The 22,344-nt window shown below is 65.4% G+C and overlaps 1 protein-coding gene across 1 annotated transcript; it reads right to left on the reverse strand.

Annotated features, from left to right (window-relative positions):
• Positions 1 to 540: 540 nt before the first annotated feature.
• On the reverse strand, positions 541 to 20,814 carry LOC142403417 (glutamate receptor ionotropic, NMDA 2D-like; the record flags this gene model as incomplete). The annotated part of the gene is made up of 8 exons (XM_075489656.1): positions 20,757 to 20,814; positions 11,012 to 11,439; positions 5,541 to 6,133; positions 5,345 to 5,459; positions 4,642 to 4,853; positions 2,466 to 2,634; positions 757 to 910; positions 541 to 666 (listed from the first exon to the last, which is right to left on the reverse strand). Coding segments are annotated over exons 2-8 (1,780 nt in total), but the record flags the coding sequence as incomplete, so codon positions are not given.
• Between the last annotated feature and the right edge of the window lie 1,530 nt (positions 20,815 to 22,344).

Consider the following 22,344-nt stretch of genomic DNA (forward strand, 5'->3'; position numbering starts at 1 on the left):
GGGTCACCGTGGGGATGGGGTCACCCCAGGGACAGGGTCATGTGGGGACGGGGACGGGGTCACCCCAGGGACGGGGACGGAGTCACCGTGGGAACGGGGTCACCCCAGGGACGGGGTCACCGTGGGGACAGGGACAGGGTCACCCCCAGGACGGGGACAGGGTCACCATGGGGACGGGGTCACCCCAGGGACAGGGTCATGTGGGGACGGGGACGGGGTCACCCCGGGAATGGGGACAGTGTCACCCCAGGGACAGGGACAGCATCACTCCAGGGACAGGGACAGCGTCACCGCAGGGACGGGGACAGCGTCACCCCGGGGACAGGGACAATGTCACCCTGGGGACGGGGACAGCGTCACCCCGGGGACGGGGGACACCCCTGACACACCCCCACCCTCCCCGGTCCTTGGGGACACCCCGAGGGCGAAGCCGGAGCCGTGCCGGGGCGATGCCACGTCCCCGTCCCCACCTCCCCAGGTGACAGCGGGCTGTCCCCCCCCCCCCACGCCGGGGGCGAGGTGACACGGTGGCACACTCACGCTGGCCGGCGGCCAGGCTGCGGTTGTAGCCCACGGGGCTGAAGTACTCGAAGATGAAGACGGTGACGGCCACCACCGTGAGGCACATGACGAACATCATCACCCAGACGGCCGGGCTGTAGGGCTCTGAGGGGAGGGGACGGACGGACGGACGCGGCGTCACCCGGCGGGGTGTCCCCGTGTCCCCCCCCTTCCCGTCCGTCCGTCTGTCCGTACCCAGGAAGGCGGAGGGGGAGACGGTGCCGTTGCTGCGGGACACCATGACGCTGATGCCCGTCTCCACGAAGGGGACGGAGAAGTCGATGATCTCGGAGCGTTCTTCGTTAATGGTTAACGAGCCGATGGCCATGTCCGCTCGGCGGTAAAAGACCTGCGGGCCGGGTCGGCAGGGGCGTGGTTAAGGGAGGGGCGGGGCTAACGGGGGTGGGGCTAACAGGGGTGGGGCTAACGGAGGGTGGGGCTAACAGGGGGCGGGGTCGAGGTGGAAGAGCCAATACAAGGGCAGAGCGGCAAACCGGTGGTAGGGTGGGGAGGGGGCGGGGACAGCAAGGGAGGGGCCAGAAAGGGGGCGGGGCCACGGGAAGGGCGTGTCCAGGAGGCAGTGAAGGGGCGGGGCTTGCATCAAGGTGGGGGGGGCCCCCCCCGGATGCCTGGGTCCCCTGGGGGGGGGGGGAGGGGCTCTCCACAGACCCCTGGGCCCCCCAAGGTTGGGGAGGGGGCTCTCCCCAGACCCACAAGAGCAGTGGGGGGGGCTCTCCCCAGACCCCTGGAACCCCCAAGGTTGGGGGGGGGGGGTCTCCCTGGACCCCTGGGCCCCCTGTGAGCAGTGGGGGGCCTCTCCCCAGACCCCCAGGCCCACCCATGGGTGATGTGGGGGGCTCTCCCCAGACCCCTGGATCTCCCATGGGCAGTGGGGGGCTCTCCCTGAACCCCCATGAGCAGTTGGGGGGCTCTCCCCAGACCCCCGGATCCCCCATGTGCCGTGGGGGGCTCCTCCTGAACCCCCGTGGGCAGAGGGGGGGCTCTCCCTGGACCCCCAGGCCCACCCATGGGTGATGTGGGGGGCTCTCCCTGGAGCCCTGGATCCCCTGTGAGTAGTGGGGGGCTCCCCCTGGACCCCCATGGGCAGCTGGGGGGGGCTCTCCCTGGACCCCTGGATCCCCCGTGGGCAGTGGGGGGGCTCTCCCTGGACCCCCAGGCCCACCCATGGGTGATGTGGGGGGCTCTCCCCAGACCCTTGGATCCCCCATGTGCTGTGGGGGGCTCTCCCCGAACCCCCATGTGCAGTGGGGGGCTCTCCCCGAACCCCCATGGGCAGCTGGGGGGCTCTCCCCGGACCCCTGGATCCCCCGTGGGCAGTGGGGGGCTCTCCCCACACCCCTGGATCCCCCGTGGGCAGTTGGGGGGCTCTCCCCGAACCCCCATGGGCAGTTGGGGGGCTCTCCCCACACCCCCGAACCCCCATGGGCAGTTGGGGGAGGGCTCTCCCCAGACCCCTGGATCCCCCGTGGGCAGTTGGGGGGGCTCTCCCTGAACCCCCATGTGCCGCGGGGGGCTCTCCCCAAACCCCCATGGGCAGTTGGGGGGCTCTCCCCAAAGCCCTGGGCCCCCCAAGCGTGTGTGTGTGGGGGCTCTCCCTGGCCCCTGTGAGCGGGGGGGGGGAGGGGGGGCTCTCCCCAAAGCCCTGGGCCCCCCAAGCATGTGGGGGGGGGCTCTCCCTGGCCCCCTGGATCCCCTGTGAGCGGGGGGGGGGGGGGCTCTCCCCAAAGCCCTGGGCCCCCCAAGCGTGGGGGGGGGGGCTCTCCCCAAAGCCCTGGGCCCCCCAAGCGTGGGGGGGGGGGCTCTCCCCAAAGCCCTGGGCCCCCTAAGCGTGGGGGGGGGGGGGGGCTCTCCCTGCCCCCCCGTGGCCGCGGGGGGGGTCCCACCTCTCCCACCATGCCGTTCCAGACGCCGTCGATCTTCTTGCCGTGCTTGCCGTTGGTGACCAGGTAGAGGTCGTAGGTGAAGCCGACGGTGCGGGCCAAGCGCTTGAGGATGTCGATGCAGAAACCCTTGCAGCATTTCTTCTCGAAGAGCGCCGGCTCGGCCGGGGGGCTGCGGGGACGGTGGCACTTGGGGACGCCCCTGCGGTGGCGCTGGGGACGCGCCCAGGGCGCCGGGGATACCCCCAGGGTGGTGGGGACACACGGCCGTGGCAGTGGGGACACCCCCCAGGGTGGCGCTGGGGACACCCCTGCAGCAGTGGGGACACCCCCGTGGCGCTGGGGACACCCCACACACTGGGGACACCCCCAGGGTGGCACTGGGGACACCCTCAGAGCAGTGGGGACAACCCCGTGGTGCTGGGGACACCCCCACACACTGGGGACACCCCAGGGTGGCACTAGGGACACCCTCACGGCGCTGGGGACACCCCCAGGGCGATGGGGACACCCCTGCAGCAGTGGGGACACCCCCGTGGCGCTGGGGACACCCCCACACACTGGGGACACCCCAGGGTGGCACTAGGGACACCCTCACGGCACTGGGGACACCCCCGTGGTGGCACTAGGGACACCCTCAGAGCAGTGGGGACACCCCCGTGGCGCTGGGGACACCCCCACGGTGGCACTAGGGACACCCTCACGGCACTGGGGACACCGCCAGGGTGGCACTGGGGACACCCTCAGAGCAGTGGGGACACCCCCGTGGCGCTGGGGACACCCCCGCACACTGGGGACACCCCCAGGGTGGCACTGGGGACAACCTCAGAGCAGTGGGGACACCCGGGTGGTGCTGGGGACACCCCCAGGGCGATGGGGACACCCCTGCAGCAGTGGGGACACCCCCACACACTGGGGACACCCCCGCACACTGGGGACACCCCCAGGGTGGCACTGGGGACACCCTCAGAGCAGTGGGGACGCCCCCGTGGCGCTGGGGACACCCCTGCACACTGGGGACACCCCCACGGTGGCACTAGGGACACCCTCACGGCGCTGGGGACACCCCCAGGGTGGCACTGGGGACACCCTCAGAGCAGTGGGGACACCCGTGTGGTGCTGGGGACACCCCTGCACACTGGGGACACCCCCACAGTGGCACTAGGGACACCCTCACGGCGCTGGGGACCCCCCTGTGGTGACACCGGGGACACTCCCACGGCACTGGGGACACCCCCGCAGCGGTGGGGACACCCTCACAGCGCTGGGGACACCCCCAGGGTGGCACTGGGGACACCCTCAGAGCAGTGGGGACACCCGTGTGGTGCTGGGGACACCCCTGCACACTGGGGACACCCCCACAGTGGCACTAGGGACACCCTCACGGCGCTGGGAACCCCCCTGTGGTGACACCGGGGACACTCCCACGGCACTGGGGACACCCCCGCAGCGGTGGGGACACCCTCACAGCGCTGGGGACACCCCCAGGGCGCTGGGGACCCCCCTGTGGTGACACTGGGGACACTCCCACGGCACTGGGGACACCCCCGCAGCGGTGGGGACACCCTCACAGCGCTGGGGACACCCCTGTGGCGGTGGGGACCCCCCTGTGGTGACACCGAGGACACTCCCACGGCACTGGGGACACCCCTACAGCGGTGGGGACACCCTCACAGCACTGGGGACACCCCTCTGGTGACACCAAGGACACTCCCACGGCACTGGGGACACCCCTACAGCGGTGGGGACACCCTCACAGCACTGGGGACACCCCTCTGGTGACACCGGGGACACTCCCACGGCACTGGGGACACCCCCGCGATGGTGGGGACACCCCCAGGGCAGTGGGGACCCCCCTGTGGTGACGCCGGGGACACTCCCACAGCACTGGGGACACCCCCAGGGCAGTGGGGACACCCCTGTGGTGACACTGGGGACACTCCTACGGCACTGGGGACACCCTCACAATGGTGGGGACACCCTCACGGCGCTGGGGACCCCCCTGTGGTGACACCGGGGACACTCCCACGGCACTGGGGACACCCTCGCGACGGTGGGGACACCCCCAGGGCAGTGGGGACCCCCCTGTGGTGACACCGGGGACACTCCCACGGCACTGGGGACACCCCCGCGACGGTGGGGACACCCCGCGGGGCGGGGTTCGGGGCGCGGCACCCACCCGGCGGTGCGGTTGAGCTGCTTGCGGCAGGGGACGGAGTCGCGGATGCAGGTGCCGGTGGCGGGGTCGATGTTCTCCACGATGACGAAGGGACGTTCCTCCAGCGTGGCCACCGTCAGGTGTTGGTCGTCGTCCACCGGTTGAAGGAATTTACCGTACCGCGACCAAACCGGGTACTTCATCCGCAGGATGCGGTGTTCCCAGCTGCCCACCTGCGAGGGACGAGGGCGGGGTGACGTTTTACGCCACGCTCAGATCCGCGTCACCGTTAGGGACGAGCCGGTGTCACCGCGGTGGCCAGCGAGCGGAGGTACAGGCGGACACGCCCCCGGACAGGCGGACACGGGGTCACCTTGGAGGGGGGAGGCGGTGGGGAACCGGCTGAGGAAGGGTCCCGGGTGGTGTCACCGACGGGGCTGAGTTTCTGCGTCACCGGCACCGGCCAGGCGTCACCGCCACCCCCTCGGGGACGCGTTGTTGTGACAAGGCAGCGTGACGCCGCAACGGCGGTGGCGGCGGGCGGGTGAAGGCCAGATGGTACCGCAGCCCCCGGGGGACACCGCGCGGGTGAGAAGAGCCGGCGCCGCCAAGCCGCCAGCCGGATGTCACCGTGACCGGAATGACAAACGCCGCGAGGAAGCAGACGGGCGCCCCGGGGGACGGTGACACGGCAGGGAGGTGACACGGCCTTGGGGACACTCACCACCTCCCAGCTGCGCTCCTTGTTGAGGGAGATAACGACCAGCGAGGGGTTGACGAGGTAACCGTCCTCGTTAAAGGAGAAATCCTTCTGTCCCCAAGTGATGTTCATGAAGTACCTGGGGGGACGCGACACCGTCACGGGGCCGTCACCTCCCCGAGCCGCGGGTGACAGCCGCCGGCGCCGCCGCCGCGCTCACCGGTGGAGGTTGTCGTTGATCTGGGTGACGTTGGGGGCCCGGCAGTCGTTGTTGAACTCGGGGATGAAGCCGTAGTCGCGCAACAGCGCCTCGGCGCCCTTGGCCACGATGGCCACGCCGTTGTGCACCCGGTGCTGCAGGTCGTCCCGCCAACCGGCCGACAACACCGCGAACAAACCGGCGGGGAGATGTTCCGGCAATTGGTCGCTTCCTCCCAGGTTGGTGCCCACCACGAACCAGATGTAACCGGGACCGGCTAAACCGGCTTCTCGCGCCGCTCGGAAAATGGCTTCGGCCTCTTCCCGCGAGCAGTAGAGGAGACGGATTTGGGCGCTGACCTCGCGCAACTGCCGGCGCAACCGCGTGCCCTCGGGGTCGTCGGTCAGGTTGAGGGTGAGGACGCCGCGGTGTTCCCAGCCGATGAAGCTGCTGTCGGTCAAGACCTCCACGTAATCCACGAAGTCTTCGTAGCCGGGGAAGAGGGTGGTGACGACGGCGAAGGCCGTCCAGTCGTACTCCTCCAGCACCTCGAAGATCACCTGCAGCTGCTGCTCGGTGGAGGAGCCCAGCTGGAGGAAGGTGGAGCCCTTCTCCTGCGGGGGGGGGAAGGGGGGGAGCGGGTGACGAGGGGGGGGGCTGGGGACAGCTGGGTGGCTCTGGGGTGGGGGTTGGGGACAGCTGGGGACAGGCAAGGGGGTCTAGGGGTGGTTGTGGATGAGGGCGGGCGGCTTGGGGACAGCTGGGTGGCTCTAGACGTGGTTGGGGACAGGGACGGTTGGGTTGGGGACAGTCAAGGGGGTCTAGATGTGGTTGGGGTTGGGGACACTTGGGTTGGGGACAGTCAAGGGGGTCTAGATGTGGTTGGGGACAGGGACACTTGGGTTGGGGACAGTCAAGGGTGTCTAGGTGTGGCTGGGGTTGGGGACACTTGGGTTGGGGACAGTCAAGTGGCTCTAGACGTGGTTGGGGTTGGGGACACTTGGGTTGGGGACAGTCAAGGGGGTCTAGATGTGGTTGGGGTTGGGGACGGTTGGGTTGGGGACAGCTGGGTGGCTCTAGACGTGGTTGGGGTTGGGGACGGTTGGGTTGGGGACAGTCAAGGGGGTCTAGACGTGGTTGGGGACATTTGGGTGACTCTAGATATGACTGGGGTTGAGGACACTTGGGTTGGGGACAGCTGGGTGGCTCTAGACGTGGTTGGGGACAGGGACGGTTGGGTTGGGGACAGTCAAGGGGGTCTAGACGTGGCTGGGGTTGGGGACGGTTGGGGACAGTCAAGGGGGTCTAGATGTGGCTGGGGTTGGGGACAGTTAGCTTGGGGACAGCTGGGTGGCTCTAGACATGGTTGGGGACAGGGACGGTTGAGTTGGGGACAGTCAAGAGGGTCTAGATGTGGTTGGGGACACTTGGGTTGGGGACAGCTGGGTGGCTCTAGACATGGTTGGGGTTGGGGACGGTTGGGTTGGGGAGAGCTGGGTGGCTCTAGACGTGGCTGGGGTTGGGGACACTTGGGTTGGGGACAGTCAAGGGGGTCTAGACGTGGTTGGGGTTGGGGACAGTTAGCTTGGGGACAGCTGGGTGGCTCTAGACGTGGTTGGGGACAGGGACGGTTGGGTTGGGGACAGTCAAGGGGGTCTAGACGTGGCTGGGGTTGGGGACGGTTGGGGACAGTCAAGGGGGTCTAGACGTGGTTGGGGACATTTGGGTGACTCTAGATATGACTGGGGTTGAGGACACTTGGGTTGGGGACAGCTGGGTGGCTCTAGACGTGGTTGGGGACAGGGACGGTTGGGTTGGGGACAGTCAAGGGGGTCTAGACGTGGCTGGGGTTGGGGACGGTTGGGGACAGTCAAGGGGGTCTAGATGTGGCTGGGGTTGGGGACAGTTAGCTTGGGGACAGCTGGGTGGCTCTAGACATGGTTGGGGACAGGGACGGTTGAGTTGGGGACAGTCAAGAGGGTCTAGATGTGGTTGGGGACACTTGGGTTGGGGACAGCTGGGTGGCTCTAGACATGGTTGGGGTTGGGGACGGTTGGGTTGGGGAGAGCTGGGTGGCTCTAGACGTGGCTGGGGTTGGGGACACTTGGGTTGGGGACAGTCAAGGGGGTCTAGACGTGGTTGGGGTTGGGGACAGTTAGCTTGGGGACAGCTGGGTGGCTCTAGACGTGGTTGGGGACAGGGACGGTTGGGTTGGGGACAGTCAAGGGGGTCTAGACGTGGCTGGGGTTGGGGACGGTTGGGGACAGTCAAGGGGGTCTAGACGTGGTTGGGGACATTTGGGTGACTCTAGATATGACTGGGGTTGAGGACACTTGGGTTGGGGACAGCTGGGTGGCTCTAGACGTGGTTGGGGACAGGGACGGTTGGGTTGGGGACAGTCAAGGGGGTCTAGACGTGGTTGGGGACATTTGGGTGGCTCTAGACATGACTGGGGTTGGGGAACGGTTGGGTTGGGGACAGTCATGGTGGCTCTAGACATGGTTGGGGACATTTGGGTGACTCTAGATATGACTGGGGACGGGGACACTTGGGTCGGGCACAGTCAAGTGCACCCAGACATGGTTGGTGCTTGGTTGGGGACAGTTGGGTGACTCTAGACATGGTTGGGGCTGGGGACAGTTGGGTTGGGGACATTTGGGTAGCCCTAGACATGGTTGGGGACAGCTGGGTGGCTCTACACACAGTTGGGGACAGCAGGATGACCCTAGACATGGTTGGGGACATTTGGGTGGCTCTAGACACGGCTGGGGACAGCAGGGTGACCCTAGACGTGGTTGGGGTTAAGGACGGTTGGGTTGGGGACAGCTGGGTGGCTCTAGACATGACTAGGGTTGGGGAACGGTTGGGTTGGGGACAGTTGTGGTGGCTCTAGACATGGTTGGGGACAGCAGGGTGACCCTAGACGTGGTTGGGGTTAAGGACGGTTGGGCTGGGGACAGCTGGGTGGCTCTACACACAGTTGGGGACAGCAGGATGACCCTAGACATGGTTGGGGACATTTGGGTGGCTCTAGACACGGCTGGGGACAGCAGGGTGACCCTAGACGTGGTTGGGGTTAAGGACGGTTGGGTTGGGGACAGCTGGGTGGCTCTAGACATGACTAGGGTTGGGGAACGGTTGGGTTGGGGACAGTTGTGGTGGCTCTAGACATGGTTGGGGACAGCAGGGTGACCCTAGACGTGGTTGGGGTTAAGGACGGTTGGGCTGGGGACAGCTGGGTGGCTCTACACACAGTTGGGGACAGCAGGATGACCCTAGACATGGTTGGGGACATTTGGGTGGCTCTAGACACGGCTGGGGACAGCAGGGTGACCCTAGACGTGGTTGGGGTTAAGGATGGTTGGGTTGGGGACAGCTGGGTGGCTCTAGACATGACTAGGGTTGGGGAACGGTTGGGTTGGGGACATTTGGGTGGCTCTAGACATGGTTGGGGACAGCAGGGTGACCCTAGACATGGTTGGGGTTAAGGACGGTTGGGTTGGGGACAGCTGGCTGGCTCTAGACATGGCTGGGGACAGGGACGGTTGGGTTGGGGACAGTCAAGAGGGTCTAGACGTGGTTGGGGATGAGGACGGTTGGGTTGGGGACAGTCAAGGGGGTCTAGACGTGGTTGGGGACATTTGGGTGCCTCTAGATATGACTGGGGTTGAGGACACTTGGGTTGGGGACAGCTGGGTGGCTCTAGACATGACTGGGGTTGGGGAACGGTTGGGTTGGGGACAGCTGGGTGGCTCTACACACAGCTGGGGACAGCAGGATGACCCTAGACATGGTTGGGGACATTTGGGTGGCTCTAGACACGGCTGGGGACAGCAGGGTGACCCTAGACGTGGTTGGGGTTAAGGACGGTTGGGTTGGGGACAGCTGGGTGGCTCTAGACATGACTGGGGTTGGGGAACGGTTGGGTTGGGGACAGTCGTGGTGGCTCTAGACATGGTTGGGGACATTTGGGTGACTCTAGATATGACTGGGGACGGGGACACTTGGGTCGGGCACAGTCAAGTGCACCCAGACATGGTTGGCGCTTGGTTGGGGACAGTTGGGTGACTCTAGACATGGTTGGGGCTGGGGACAGTTGGGCTGGGGACATTTGGGTAGCCCTAGACATGGTTGGGGACAGCTGGGTGGCTCTACACACAGTTGGGGACAGCAGGATGACCCTAGACATGGTTGGGGACATTTGGGTGGCTCTAGACATGGCTGGGGACAGCAGGGTGACCCTAGACGTGGTTGGGGTTAAGGACGGTTGGGCTGGGGACAGCTGGGTGGCTCTACACACAGTTGGGGACAGCAGGATGACCCTAGACATGGTTGGGGACATTTGGGTGGCTCTAGACATGGCTGGGGACAGCAGGGTGACCCTAGACGTGGTTGGGGTTAAGGACGGTTGGGCTGGGGACAGCTGGGTGGCTCTACACACAGTTGGGGACAGCAGGATGACCCTAGACATGGTTGGGGACATTTGGGTGGCTCTAGACATGGCTGGGGACAGCAGGGTGACCCTAGACGTGGTTGGGGTTAAGGACGGTTGGGTTGGGGACAGCTGGGTGGCTCTAGACATGACTAGGGTTGGGGAACGGTTGGGTTGGGGACAGTTGTGGTGGCTCTAGACATGGTTGGGGACAGCAGGGTGACCCTAGACGTGGTTGGGGTTAAGGACGGTTGGGCTGGGGACAGCTGGGTGGCTCTACACACAGTTGGGGACAGCAGGATGACCCTAGACATGGTTGGGGACATTTGGGTGGCTCTAGACACGGCTGGGGACAGCAGGGTGACCCTAGACGTGGTTGGGGTTAAGGACGGTTGGGTTGGGGACAGCTGGGTGGCTCTAGACATGACTGGGGTTGGGGAACGGTTGGGTTGGGGACAGTCGTGGTGGCTCTAGACATGGTTGGGGACAGCAGGGTGACCCTAGACGTGGTTGGGGTTAAGGACGGTTGGGCTGGGGACAGCTGGGTGGCTCTACACACAGTTGGGGACAGCAGGATGACCCTAGACATGGTTGGGGACATTTGGGTGGCTCTAGACACGGCTGGGGACAGCAGGGTGACCCTAGACGTGGTTGGGGTTAAGGACGGTTGGGTTGGGGACAGCTGGGTGGCTCTAGACATGACTGGGGTTGGGGAACGGTTGGGTTGGGGACAGTCGTGGTGGCTCTAGACATGGTTGGGGACAGCAGGGTGACCCTAGATGTGGTTGGGGTTAAGGACGGTTGGGCTGGGGACAGGTGGGTGGCTCTACACACAGTTGGGGACAGCAGGATGACCCTAATCATGGTTGGGGACATTTGGGTGGCTCTAGACACGGCTGGGGACAGCAGGGTGACCCTAGACGTGGTTGGGGTTAAGGACGGTTGGGTTGGGGACAGCTGGGTGGCTCTAGACGGGGCTGGGGACAGTCGGGCGCCCCTCGACGCGGCCGGGGACGGCGGGGTGCCCCCAGAGCACGCCCCCACCCCCCATCAGCCCCACCTTGGGCGTGAGGACGATGGCGGAGCCGCCGTTGATGCCGATGATGGGCACGGAGGTCTGGGCGGAGATGAAGTCGAGGATCTGAGCCACGGCCTCGGAGCGGGTGTCGTCCTCGAAGACGACGCCGTGGATGCGGAGGGAGGAGAGGACGTCGCAGAGGCGGACGATCAGGCTGCGGGGGTTGGTATCGTTCAACACCACCCCCACCGGGTTGACCTCCAAGGAGAAGTTGCGGAAGGCGGCGGGGGGCAGGCGGGGCCCGGCGGGGCCGTAGGAGGCTCCGCTGAGGATGACGGCGACGTTCAGCGCCCGCCGGCTCCCCTCCGGCCGCGGCTCCAGGAAGGGGCTGGCGCAGGCCAAGGCCAGGGCGAAGAGCATCCTGCTGGCGGGGGCGGGGACCCGGGGGCTCATCGCGCCGCCGCTGCGCCCTGGGGGGGGGAAGAGGGGGGGGGCTGGTGGGAGAGGTGCCCACCAGTGCCCCCCAGTATCCCCCAGTAACACCCCAGTACCGGGAGAGGGTCAGGCTGGGGGAGAATGGCGGGAGAGGTGCCCACCAGTGCCCCCCAGTATCCCCCAGTAACACCCCAGTACTGGGAAAGGGTCAGGCTGGGGGAGAATGGTGGGAGAGGTGCCCACCAGTGCCCACCAGTATCCCCCAGTAACACCGCAGTACCGGGAGAGGGTCAGGCAGAGCAGGAATAGTGGGAGAGGTGCCCACCAGTGCCCCCCAGTATCTCCCAGTAACACCCCAGTACTGGGAAAGGGTCAGGCTAGGGGAGAATGGTGGGAGAGGTGCCCACCAGTATCCCCCAGTAACACCCCAGTACCGGGGGAGGGTCAGGCAGAGCAGGAATAGTGGGAGAGGTGCCCACCAGTGCCCCCCAGTATCTCCCAGTAACACCCCAGTACCGGGAGAGGGTCAGGCAGAGCGGGAATAGTGGGAGAGGTGCCCACCAGTGCCCACCAGTAACACCCAGTAACACCCCAGTACCGGGAGAGGGTCAGGCTGGGGGGAAATGGTGAAATGGTGGGAGAGGTGCCACCAGTGCCCCCCAGTATCCCCCCAGTACCAGGAAAGGGTCAGGCTGGGGGAGAATGGCGGGAGGGGTGCCACCAGTGCCCACCAGTGCCCCCCAGTATCCCCCAGTAACACCCCAGTACCGGGAGAGGGTCAGGCAGAGCAGGAAGTGGGAGAGGTGCCCACCAGTGCCCACCAGTAACACCCAGTAACACCCCAGTACCGGGAGAGGGTCAGGCTGGGGGGAAATGGTGAAATGGTGGGGGAGGTGCCCACCAGTGCCCCCCAGTATCCCCCAGTAACACCCCAGTACCAGGAGAGGGTCAGGCTGGGGGAGAATGGCGGGAGAGGTGCCACCAGTGCCCACCAGTGCCCCCCAGTATCCCCCAGTAACACCCCTGTACCGGGAGAGGGTCAGGCAGAGCGGGAATAGTGGGAGAGGTGCCCACCAGTGCCCACCAGTAACACCCAGTAACACCCCAGTACCGGGAGAGGGTCAGGCCCAGCAGGAATAGTGGGAGAGGTGCCCACCAGTGCCCCCCAGTATCCCCCAGTAACACCCCAGTACCGGGAGAGGGTCAGGCTGGGGGAGAATGGTGGGAGAGGTGCCCACCAGTGCCCCCCAGTATCCCCCAGTAACACCCCAGTACTGGGAAAGGGTCAGGCTGGGGGAGAATGGTGGGAGAGGTGCCCACCAGTATCCCCCAGTAACACCCCAGTACCGGGAGAGGGTCAGGCAGAGCAGGAATAGTGGGAGAGGTGCCCACCAGTGCCCCCCAGTATCTCCCAGTAACACCCCAGTACTGGGAAAGGGTCAGGCTAGGGGAGAATGGTGGGAGAGGTGCCCACCAGTATCCCCCAGTAACACCCCAGTACCGGGAGAGAGTCAGGCAGAGCAGGAATAGTGGGAAAGGTGCCCACCAGTGCCCCCCAGTATCTCCCAGTAACACCCCAGTACTGGGAAAGGGTCAGGCTAGGGGAGAATGGTGGGAGAGGTGCCCACCAGTATCCCCCAGTAACACCCCAGTACCGGGGGAGGGTCAGGCAGAGCAGGAATAGTGGGAGAGGTGCCCACCAGTGCCCCCCAGTATCCCCCAGTAACACCCCAGTACTGGGAAAGGGTCAGGCTAGGGGAGAATGGTGGGAGAGGTGCCCACCAGTATCCCCCAGTAACACCCCAGTACCGGGAGAGGGTCAGGCAGAGCGGGAATAGTGGGAGAGGTGCCCACCAGTGCCCCCCAGTATCCCCCAGTAACACCCCAGTACCGGGAGAGGGTCAGGCAGAGCGGGAATAGTGGGAGAGGTGCCCACCAGTGCCCCCCAGTATCCCCCAGTAACACCCCAGTACCGGGAGAGGGTCAGGCTGGGGGGAAATGGTGAAATGGTGGGAGAGGTGCCCACCAGTGCCCCCCAGTATCCCCCCAGTACCAGGAAAGGGTCAGGCTGGGGGAGAATGGCGGGAGGGGTGCCACCAGTGCCCACCAGTGCCCCCCAGTATCCCCCAGTAACACCCCAGTACCGGGAGAGGGTCAGGCAGAGCAGGAAGTGGGAGAGGTGCCCACCAGTGCCCACCAGTAACACCCAGTAACACCCCAGTACCGGGAGAGGGTCAGGCAGAGCGGGAATAGTGGGAGAGGTGCCCACCAGTGCCCACCAGTAACACCCAGTAACACCCCAGTACCAGGAGAGGGTCAGGCTGGGGGGAAATGGTGAAATGGTGGGGGAGGTGCCCACCAGTGCCCCCCAGTATCCCCCAGTAACACCCCAGTACCGGGAGAGGGTCAGGCAGAGCGGGAATAGTGGGAGAGGTGCCTACCAGTGCCCCCCAGTATCCCCCAGTAACAATCCAGTACCAGAAGAGGGTTAGGCGGGGGGGGGGGATGGTGGGAGAGGTGCCCACCAGTGCCCCCCAGTATCCCCCAGTGCTCCCAGTATGCCCCAGTATCCCCCTGCACCATGAGGAGGTCAGACGGCGGAACTGGTGTGACTGGTGCCCCCCCAGTGCTCCCAGTATCCCCAGGGCCGCCCCGCTCTGCTGGGGAGACAGCGCTGGGCCTGGCCGGGGCCACCAGTGCTCCCAGTATCCTCCCAGTATCCTCCCAGTATCCTCCCAGTATCCCCCCAGTGCCTCCCAGTATCCTCCCAGTGCCCTCCCAGTATCCCCCCAGTGCCTCCCAGTATCCTCCTAGTGCCCTCCCAGCATCCTCCAAGTGCCCTCCCAGTATCCTCCCAGTGCCTCCCAGTGCCCTCCCAGCACTCTCCCCAGTGCCTCTCAGTATCCTCCCAGTATACTCCCAGTATCCTCCCAGTGCCCCCCCAGTGAGACGGCGCAAGGCTGTCAGGACACGGCGGGACATGGGGACACGCTCTGACACGCCAGGACACGCTGTCACACGCCGCCACACGCTGTCACACGCCGCCACACGCTGTCACATGCCGCCACACGTCATCACACTGCCACACGCTGTCACACGCCGTCACACGCTGTCACACCCCGTCACACGCCCTCACATGCCGCCACACCCCGTCACACGCCGCCACACGCCGCCACACCCCGTCAGACGCCGTCACACGCCGTCACACGCCGTCACACCCTGTCACACGCCGCCACACACCGCCACACCCCATCAGATGCCGTCACATGCTGTCACACGCTGTCACACGCCGTCACACGCCGTCACACGCCGCCACACGCCGCCACACGCCGCCACACGCCGCCACACGCCCCCCGCTCCCCCGCCGCGGGGTGACAGGGCCAGAGACGCTGTCACCTCCCCGGGGCCAAGCGGAGGGCGGTGACAGGCACAGGCAGCCGCAGGTACAGGCAGCGGCGGGCAGGGAGCGAGGGCGCAGGCAGGGCACGGGCGGAGGAGCCAACAGGCGCGGGCAGGGCTGCCCTGGCCTCGGCGGAGGGGGCAGGCAGGGTGCAGGCAGGGTGCAGGCAGAGCACAGGCAGAGTACAGGCAGGGTGCAGGCAGGGTGCAGGCAGATTGCAAGCAGGGTACAGGCAGGGTGCAGGTAGAGTACAGGCAGAGTACAGGCAGAGTACAGGCAGGGTGCAGGCAGAGCACAGGCAGAGTAGAGGCAGAGTACAGGCAGAGTACAGGCAGAGCGCAGGCAGGGTGCAGGTAGAGCGCAGGCAGGGTGCAGGCAGAGCACAGGCAGGGTACAGGTAGAGTACAGGCAGAGCACAGGCAGAGTACAGGCAGGGTGCAGGCAGGGTACAGGCAGAGTGCAAGCAGGGTACAGGCAGGGCACAGGCAGGGTGCAGGCAGGGTGCAGGCAGGGTGCAGGTAGAGTACAGGCAGAGTACAGGCAGGGTGGAGGCAGACGGGACGGACAGGTGGGGGGGTGGCAGGGACAGGCACAGGGGAGTGTGGGGACAGGCAGGGTGGACGGGTACAGCCAGAGACAGGCAGGGACAGGCAGGGACAGGCAGGGCAGATGGGGACAGGCAGGGACAGGCAGGGACAGGCAGGGCAGATGGGTACAGGCAGAGACAGGCAGGGACAGGCAGGGCAGATGGGTACAGGCAGGGCAGGCAGGGACAGGCAGAGTGGACGGGTACAGGCAGAGACAGGCAGGGACAGGCAGGGCAGATGGGTACAGGCAGGGCAGGGAGGGACAGGCAGGGTGGACGGGTACAGGCAGAGACAGGCAGGGACAGGCAGGGCAGATGGGTACAGGCAGGGCAGGCAGGGACAGGCAGGGCAGATGGATACAGGCAGAGACAGGCAGGGACAGGCAGGGCAGATGGGTACAGGCAGGGCAGGCAGGGGCAGGCAGGGCAGATGGGTACAGGCAGGGCAGGCAGGGGCAGGCAGGGCAGATGGATACAGGCAGAGACAGGCAGGGACAGGCAGGGCAGATGGGTACAGGCAGGGCAGGCAGGGGCAGGCAGGGCAGATGGATACAGGCAGAGACAGGCAGGGACAGGCAGGGCAGATGGGTACAGGCAGGGGCAGGCAGGGGCAGGCAGGGCAGATGGGTACAGGCAGGGACAGGCAGGGCAGATGGGTACAGGCAGGGCAGGCAGGGACAGGCAGGCAGACACCGGCTGACGCAGACGCCCCACGGGGCGCGGCAGGGCCGGGCAGACAGGCAGCTGCCTGCACAGGCGGACAGGCAGCCACCCACGGCGGGGGGGACACAGGGGTCACCCCAGCGATGTCACCGCCCCGCCCGTGCCCCAGCGGGGCCCCCGGGGGGGGAGGGGGTGACCCGGACGGCGGGGTCCTCTGCCCAGCCCCCGCCCGTGACCTTGAGCCCGGCCCTGTCCCCGTCACACCGGGCTGCCCCGCCCCGTGGGGGGGACAAACCCCGTCACCGTCACCGTAACGGTGGGGACAAAGCTGTGACAGTGGGGGACAAACCCCTGTCACCGTCCCCATAACACTGGGGACAAACCCGTCACCGTCACCATAATGGTGGGGACAAACCCGTGACAGTGGGGGACAAACCCCTGTCACCGTCCCCATAACAGTGGGGACAAACCCGTCACCGTCACCATAACGGTGGGGACAAACCCCTGTCACCGTCCCCATAACAGTGGGGACAAACCCGTGACAGTGGGGGACAAACCCTTGTCACCGTAACAGTGGGGACAAACCCGTGACAGTGAGTGACAAACCCTTGTCACCGTCACCATACCAGTGGGGGGACAAACCCGTCACCGTCACTGTAATGGTGGGGACAAACCTGTGACAGTGGGTGACAAACCCTTGTCACCGTCACCATAAAGGTGGAGACAAATCCCTGTCACCGTCACCGTAACAGTGGGGACAAACCCGTGACAGTGGGTGACAAACCCTTGTCACCGTCACCATAACAGTCGGGGGACAAAGCTGTGACAGTGGGTGACAAACCCCTGTCACCGTCACCATAACGGTGGGGACAAACCCGTCACCGTCACTGTAATGGTGGGGACAAACCCGTGACAGTGGGTGACAAACCCTTGTCACTGTCACCATAACAGTGGGGACAAACCCGTCACCGTCACTGTAATGGTGGGGACAAACCCGTGACAGTGGGGGACAAACCCTTGTCACCGTCCCCATACCAGTAGGGGGACAAAGCTGTGACAGTGGGTGACAAACCCCTGTCACCATCCCCATAACAGTGGGAACAAACCCGTGGCAGTGGGTGACAAACCCCTGTCACCGTCACCGTAATGGTGGGGTGACAAACCCCTGTCACCGTCCCCATAACAGTGGGGACAAACCCTGTCACCGTCACCGTAACGGTGGGGACAAACCCATGACAGTGGGTGACAAACCCTTGTCACCGTAACAGTGGGGACAACCCTGTGACAGTGGGTGACAAACCCCCGTCACTGTCCCCATAACACTGGGGACAAACCCGTCACCGTCACTGTAACGGTGGGGACAAACCCGTGACAGTGGGGGACAAACCCTTGTCACCGTCACCATAGCGGTGGGGACAAACCCGCATCACCGTCCCCATAACAACGCGGGGACAAATCCGTAATGGCAGGGGACAATCGCATGTCACCGTCCCCAAAACAGCAGGGACAAACCCATGTCACTGTCCCCATACGGTGGGGACAAAGCCGTGTCACCGTCCCCATAATGGTGCGTGACAAACCTATAACGGTGGGGGACAAATCTGTGTCACCGTCCCCACAACAGTGGGGGGGACAATCGCGTGTCACTGTCCCCACAACAGCGGGGACAAGCCCATAACAGTGGGGGGACAAACTCCTGTCACCGTCCCCAAAACAGTGGGGACAAACCCATGTCACCGTCCCCATACCAGCGAGGACAAAGCCGTGTCACCGTCACCATGATGGCAGGGGACAAAGCTGTGTCACCATCCCCGTAACGGTGGGGGGACAAACCTGTAATGGTGGGTGACAAACCCCTGTCACCGTCCCCAAGACAGTGGGGACAAACCCCTGTCACTGTCCCTGTAATGGTGGGTGACAAACCCCTGTCACCGTCCCCATTACAGCGGGGACAAGCCTGTGTCACCGTCCCCAAAACAGTGGGGGGGACAATCGCGTGTCACCGGTCCCGTAACGGTGGGGACAAACCCATGTCACCGTCCTCAAAACAGCGGGGACAAACCCCTGTCACTGTCCCTACAACAGCAAAGGGACAAAGCCGTGTCACCGTCCCCATGATGGCGGGGGACAAACCTGTGTCACTGTCCCCATGATGGCAGGGGACAAACCCGTGTCACTGTCCCCACAACAGCAGGGACAAACCCCTGTCACCGTCACCGTAACGGTGGGGTGACAAACCTGCAATGGCAGGGGACAAGCCCCTGTCACTGTCCCCATAACAACAGGGACAAGCCCCTGTCACTGTCCCCATGATGGCAGGGGGACAAACCCATGTCACTGTCCCCATAATGGCAGGGACAAGCCCCTGTCACCGTCACCGTAACGGTGGGGTGACAAACCTGCAATGGCGGGGGACAAGCCCCTGTCACCGTCCCCATGATGGCAGGGGACAAACCCCTGTCACCGTCCCCAAAAGCGCGGGGGACAAATCCTGTCACCGTCCCCATGATGGGGGGGGACAAACCTGTGTCACTGTCCCCATAATGGCAGGGACAAACCCCTGTCACCGTCACGGTGGGGTGACAAACCCGTAACGGCGGGGGACAAGCCCCTGTCACCGTCCCCATAACAACGGGGACAAACCCTGTCACTGTCCTCATGATGGCGGGGTGACAAACCCCTGTCACCGTCCCCATGATGGGGGGGGAGAAACCTGTGTCACTGTCCCCATAACGGCAGGGACAAACCCCTGTCACCGTCACTGTAACGGTGGGGTGACAAACCCGTAATGGCAGGGGACAAGCCCCTGTCACCGTCTCCATGATGGCAGGGGACAAACCCCTGTCACTGTCCCCAAAACCGAGGGGGACAAATCCTGTCACCGTCCCCATGATGGGGGGGGACAAACCCCTGTCACTGTCCCCATAACGGCAGGGACAAACCCCTGTCACCGTCACCGTAACGGTGGGGTGACAAACCTGTAATGGTGGGGGACAAGCCCCTGTCACTGTCCCCGTTAACGGCGGGGTGACAAACCCATAATGGCGGGGGACAAGCCCCTGTCACCGTCCCCATAACAACGGGGACAATCCCCTGTCACTGTCCTCATGATGGCAGGGTGACAAACCCCTGTCACCGTCCCCATGATGGGGGGGACAAACCCCTGTCACTGCCCCCATAATGGCAGGGACAAACCCCTGTCACCGTCACCGTAACGGTGGGGTGACAAACCCGTAATGGCAGGGGACAAGCCCCTGTCACTGTCCCCATAACAACGGGGACAAGCCCCTGTCACCGTCCCCATGATGGCAGGGGACAAACCCATGTCACTGTCCCCATAATGGCAGATACAAGCCCCTGTCACCGTCACCGTAACGGTGGGGTGACAAACCTGCAATGGTGGGGGACAAGCCCCTGTCACCGTCCCCATAACAACAGGGACAAGCCCCTGTCACCGTCCCCAAAACCGCGGGGGACAAATCCTGTCACCGTCCCCATGATGGGGGGGGGACAAACCTGTGTCACTGTCCCCATAACAGCAGGGACAAACCCCTGTCACCGTCACGGTGGGGTGACAAACCCATAACGGCGGGGGACAAGCCCCTGTCACCGTCCCCATAACAACGGGGACAAGCCCCTGTCACTGTCCTCATGATGGCGGGGTGACAAACCCCTGTCACCGTCCCCATGATGGGGGGGGAGAAACCTGTGTCACTGTCCCCATAACGGCAGGGACAAACCCCTGTCACCGTCACCGTAACGGTGGGGTGACAAACCCGTAATGGCAGGGGACAAGCCCCTGTCACCATCCCCATGATGGGGGGGGACAAACCCGTGTCACTGTCCCCAAAACCACGGGGGACAAACCCTGTCACCGTCCCCATGATGGGGGGGGGACAAACCCCTGTCACTGTCCTCATAACGGCAGGGACAAACCCCTGTCACCGTCACCGTAACGGTGGGGTGACAAACCCGTAATGGCGGGGGACAAGCCCCTGTCACTGTCCCCATAACAACGGGGACAAGCCCCTGTCACCGTCCCCATGATGGCAGGGGACAAACCCCTGTCACTGTCCCCAAAACCACGGGGGACAAATCCTGTCACCGTCCCCATGATGGGGGGGGGACAAACCTGTGTCACTGTCCCCATAACGGCAGGGACAAACCCCTGTCACCGTCATGGTGGGGTGACAAACCCGTAATGGCGGGGGACAAGCCCCTGTCACCGTCCCCATGATGGGGGGGGACAAACCCCTGTCACTGTCCCCATAACAGCAGGGACAAACCCCTGTCACCGTCACCATAACGGTGGGGTGACAAACCCGTAATGGCAGGGGACAAGCCCCTGTCACCGTCCCCATAACAACGGGGACAAACCCTGTCACCGTCCCCATGATGGCGGGGGACAAACCCCTGTCACTGTCCCCATAACGGCAGGGACAAACCCCTGTCACCGTCACCGTAACGGTGGGGTGACAAACCCGTGTCACCGTCCCCAAAACCGCGGGGGACAAACCCTGTCACCGTCCCTGCAAGCTCCCAGCAGCCGCGCCCCCCCCCAGCCCCCGCCCCCGGCCCCCCCAGTGTCCCCACCCCCCCGGTGACACTCTCCGTGTCCCCCCCAGTGTCCCCACCCCCCTTGTGACACCGGCCGTGTCTCCCCCAGTGTCCCCAAGCCCCCCCCCAGCCCCCCCAAATCCTACCTGGCCCGAGCTCCGCTCCGGGGGGCTCTGCCTCATCTCGGCCGTGGGGGGGGGACACGGGGAGGGGGGGGGGACGCAGAGGGGTTTGGGGACACAGGGGAGGGGGGTAGGGACACGGGGGGGGCGTTGGGGACACGGGGGGGGTGGGGAGGGGGAGGGACAAGGCCTTGGGGGGGCAGACGGATGGGGGGCAGGGAATGAACAGGCAGAAACAGGCAGGGCTGGGGGGGCAGGGGAATGGGGGGGGCGGGGGGGGCGGGGGGGGTTGGGGGGCACAGGGGTTTTGGGGTGCAGGGTTTGGGGGGGCAGGGTTTGGGGGGGCACAGGGGTTTTGGGGGGGGCGCAGGGGTTTGGGGGTGCAGGAGGGGTTTGGGGGGGCCGAGGCGGAGGCGGCTGCACCTGGGGGGAGGGAGGGTGGGTGAGGGGGGGGGGGGCCCAGGACCCCCCAAAATGGCTCCCGGACCCCCCCCCAAAGCACCGGGGACCCCCCAAAAGAGTCTGGGACCCCCCCAAAAAAATGGGACCCCCCCCGAGCCCCCCAATCTCCACTGGGGTCCCAGTTCACCCAGTTGGTTCCATCCCAGCCCCCCCCAGTCGCATCCCAGTGCACCCAGTTGGGTTCTGAACCAGTACCCCCAGTTTGGCCCCAGCACCCCCCCAGTTTGCTCCCAGTTCACCCAGTTGGGTCCCAGCACCCCCCATCAGCTCCCAGTCCCCCCCAGTCAGGTCCCAGCTCCCCCAGCTGGATCCCAGTCCTCTCCCAGTCCCCCGTCTCCCCCCCAGCACCCCCAACTGGATCCCAGTCCCCTCCCAGTCCCCCCAGTCCCCTCCCAGCACCCCCAACTGGATCCCAGTCCCCTCCCAGTCCCCCCAGTCCTCCCCCAGCACCCCCAGCTGGATCCCAGTTGCCCTCCCAGTCCCCTCAGTCCCACCCCAGCACCCCCAACTGGATCCCAGTCTCCCCCAGCCAGGTGCCAGCACACCCCAATCCCCCCCCAGTTCCCTCCCAGTCCCTCCCAGTTCCCCCCAGCCAGGTCCCAGCCCCCCCCCAGCACCTTCCAGTCCCCCCCAGCTGGGTCGCAGCTCCCCCAGTCCCTTCCCAGTCCCTCCCAGTTCCCCCAGCACCCCCCAGTCCCCCTCAACTGGGTCCCAGCAGCCCCCAGTCCTCTTCCAGTCCCCCCAACTGGGCCCCAGCACCTCCCAGTCCCTCCAGCCCTCCTAACTGGATCCCAGTCCCCACCAGTGCCCCCAGCTGGATCCCAGCACCTCCCAGTCCCCCCCGGTCCCTTCCCAGTCCCCCCAGCTGAATCCCAGTCTCCCCCAGTCCTCTCCCAGCACCCCCAACTGGATCCCAGCACCTCCCAGTCCCCCCCAGTCCCTCCCAGCCCCCCCAACTGCACCCCAGCACCTCCCAGTCCCCCCAGTCCCCTCCCAGTCCCCCCAGCTGGACCCCAGCACTTGCCAGCCCCCCCAATCCCCCCAGGACCCCCCAGTCCCTTCCCAGTCCCCCCAACTGGATCCCAGTCCCCCCCAGCCCCCTCCCAGTCCCCCCAGCTGCACCCCAGCACCTCCCAGTCCCCCCCAGCAT

This window comes from Mycteria americana, unplaced genomic scaffold (assembly GCF_035582795.1).
Source record: "Mycteria americana isolate JAX WOST 10 ecotype Jacksonville Zoo and Gardens unplaced genomic scaffold, USCA_MyAme_1.0 Scaffold_257, whole genome shotgun sequence".
In the NCBI taxonomy this organism is placed as follows: Eukaryota; Metazoa; Chordata; class Aves; order Ciconiiformes; family Ciconiidae; genus Mycteria; species Mycteria americana.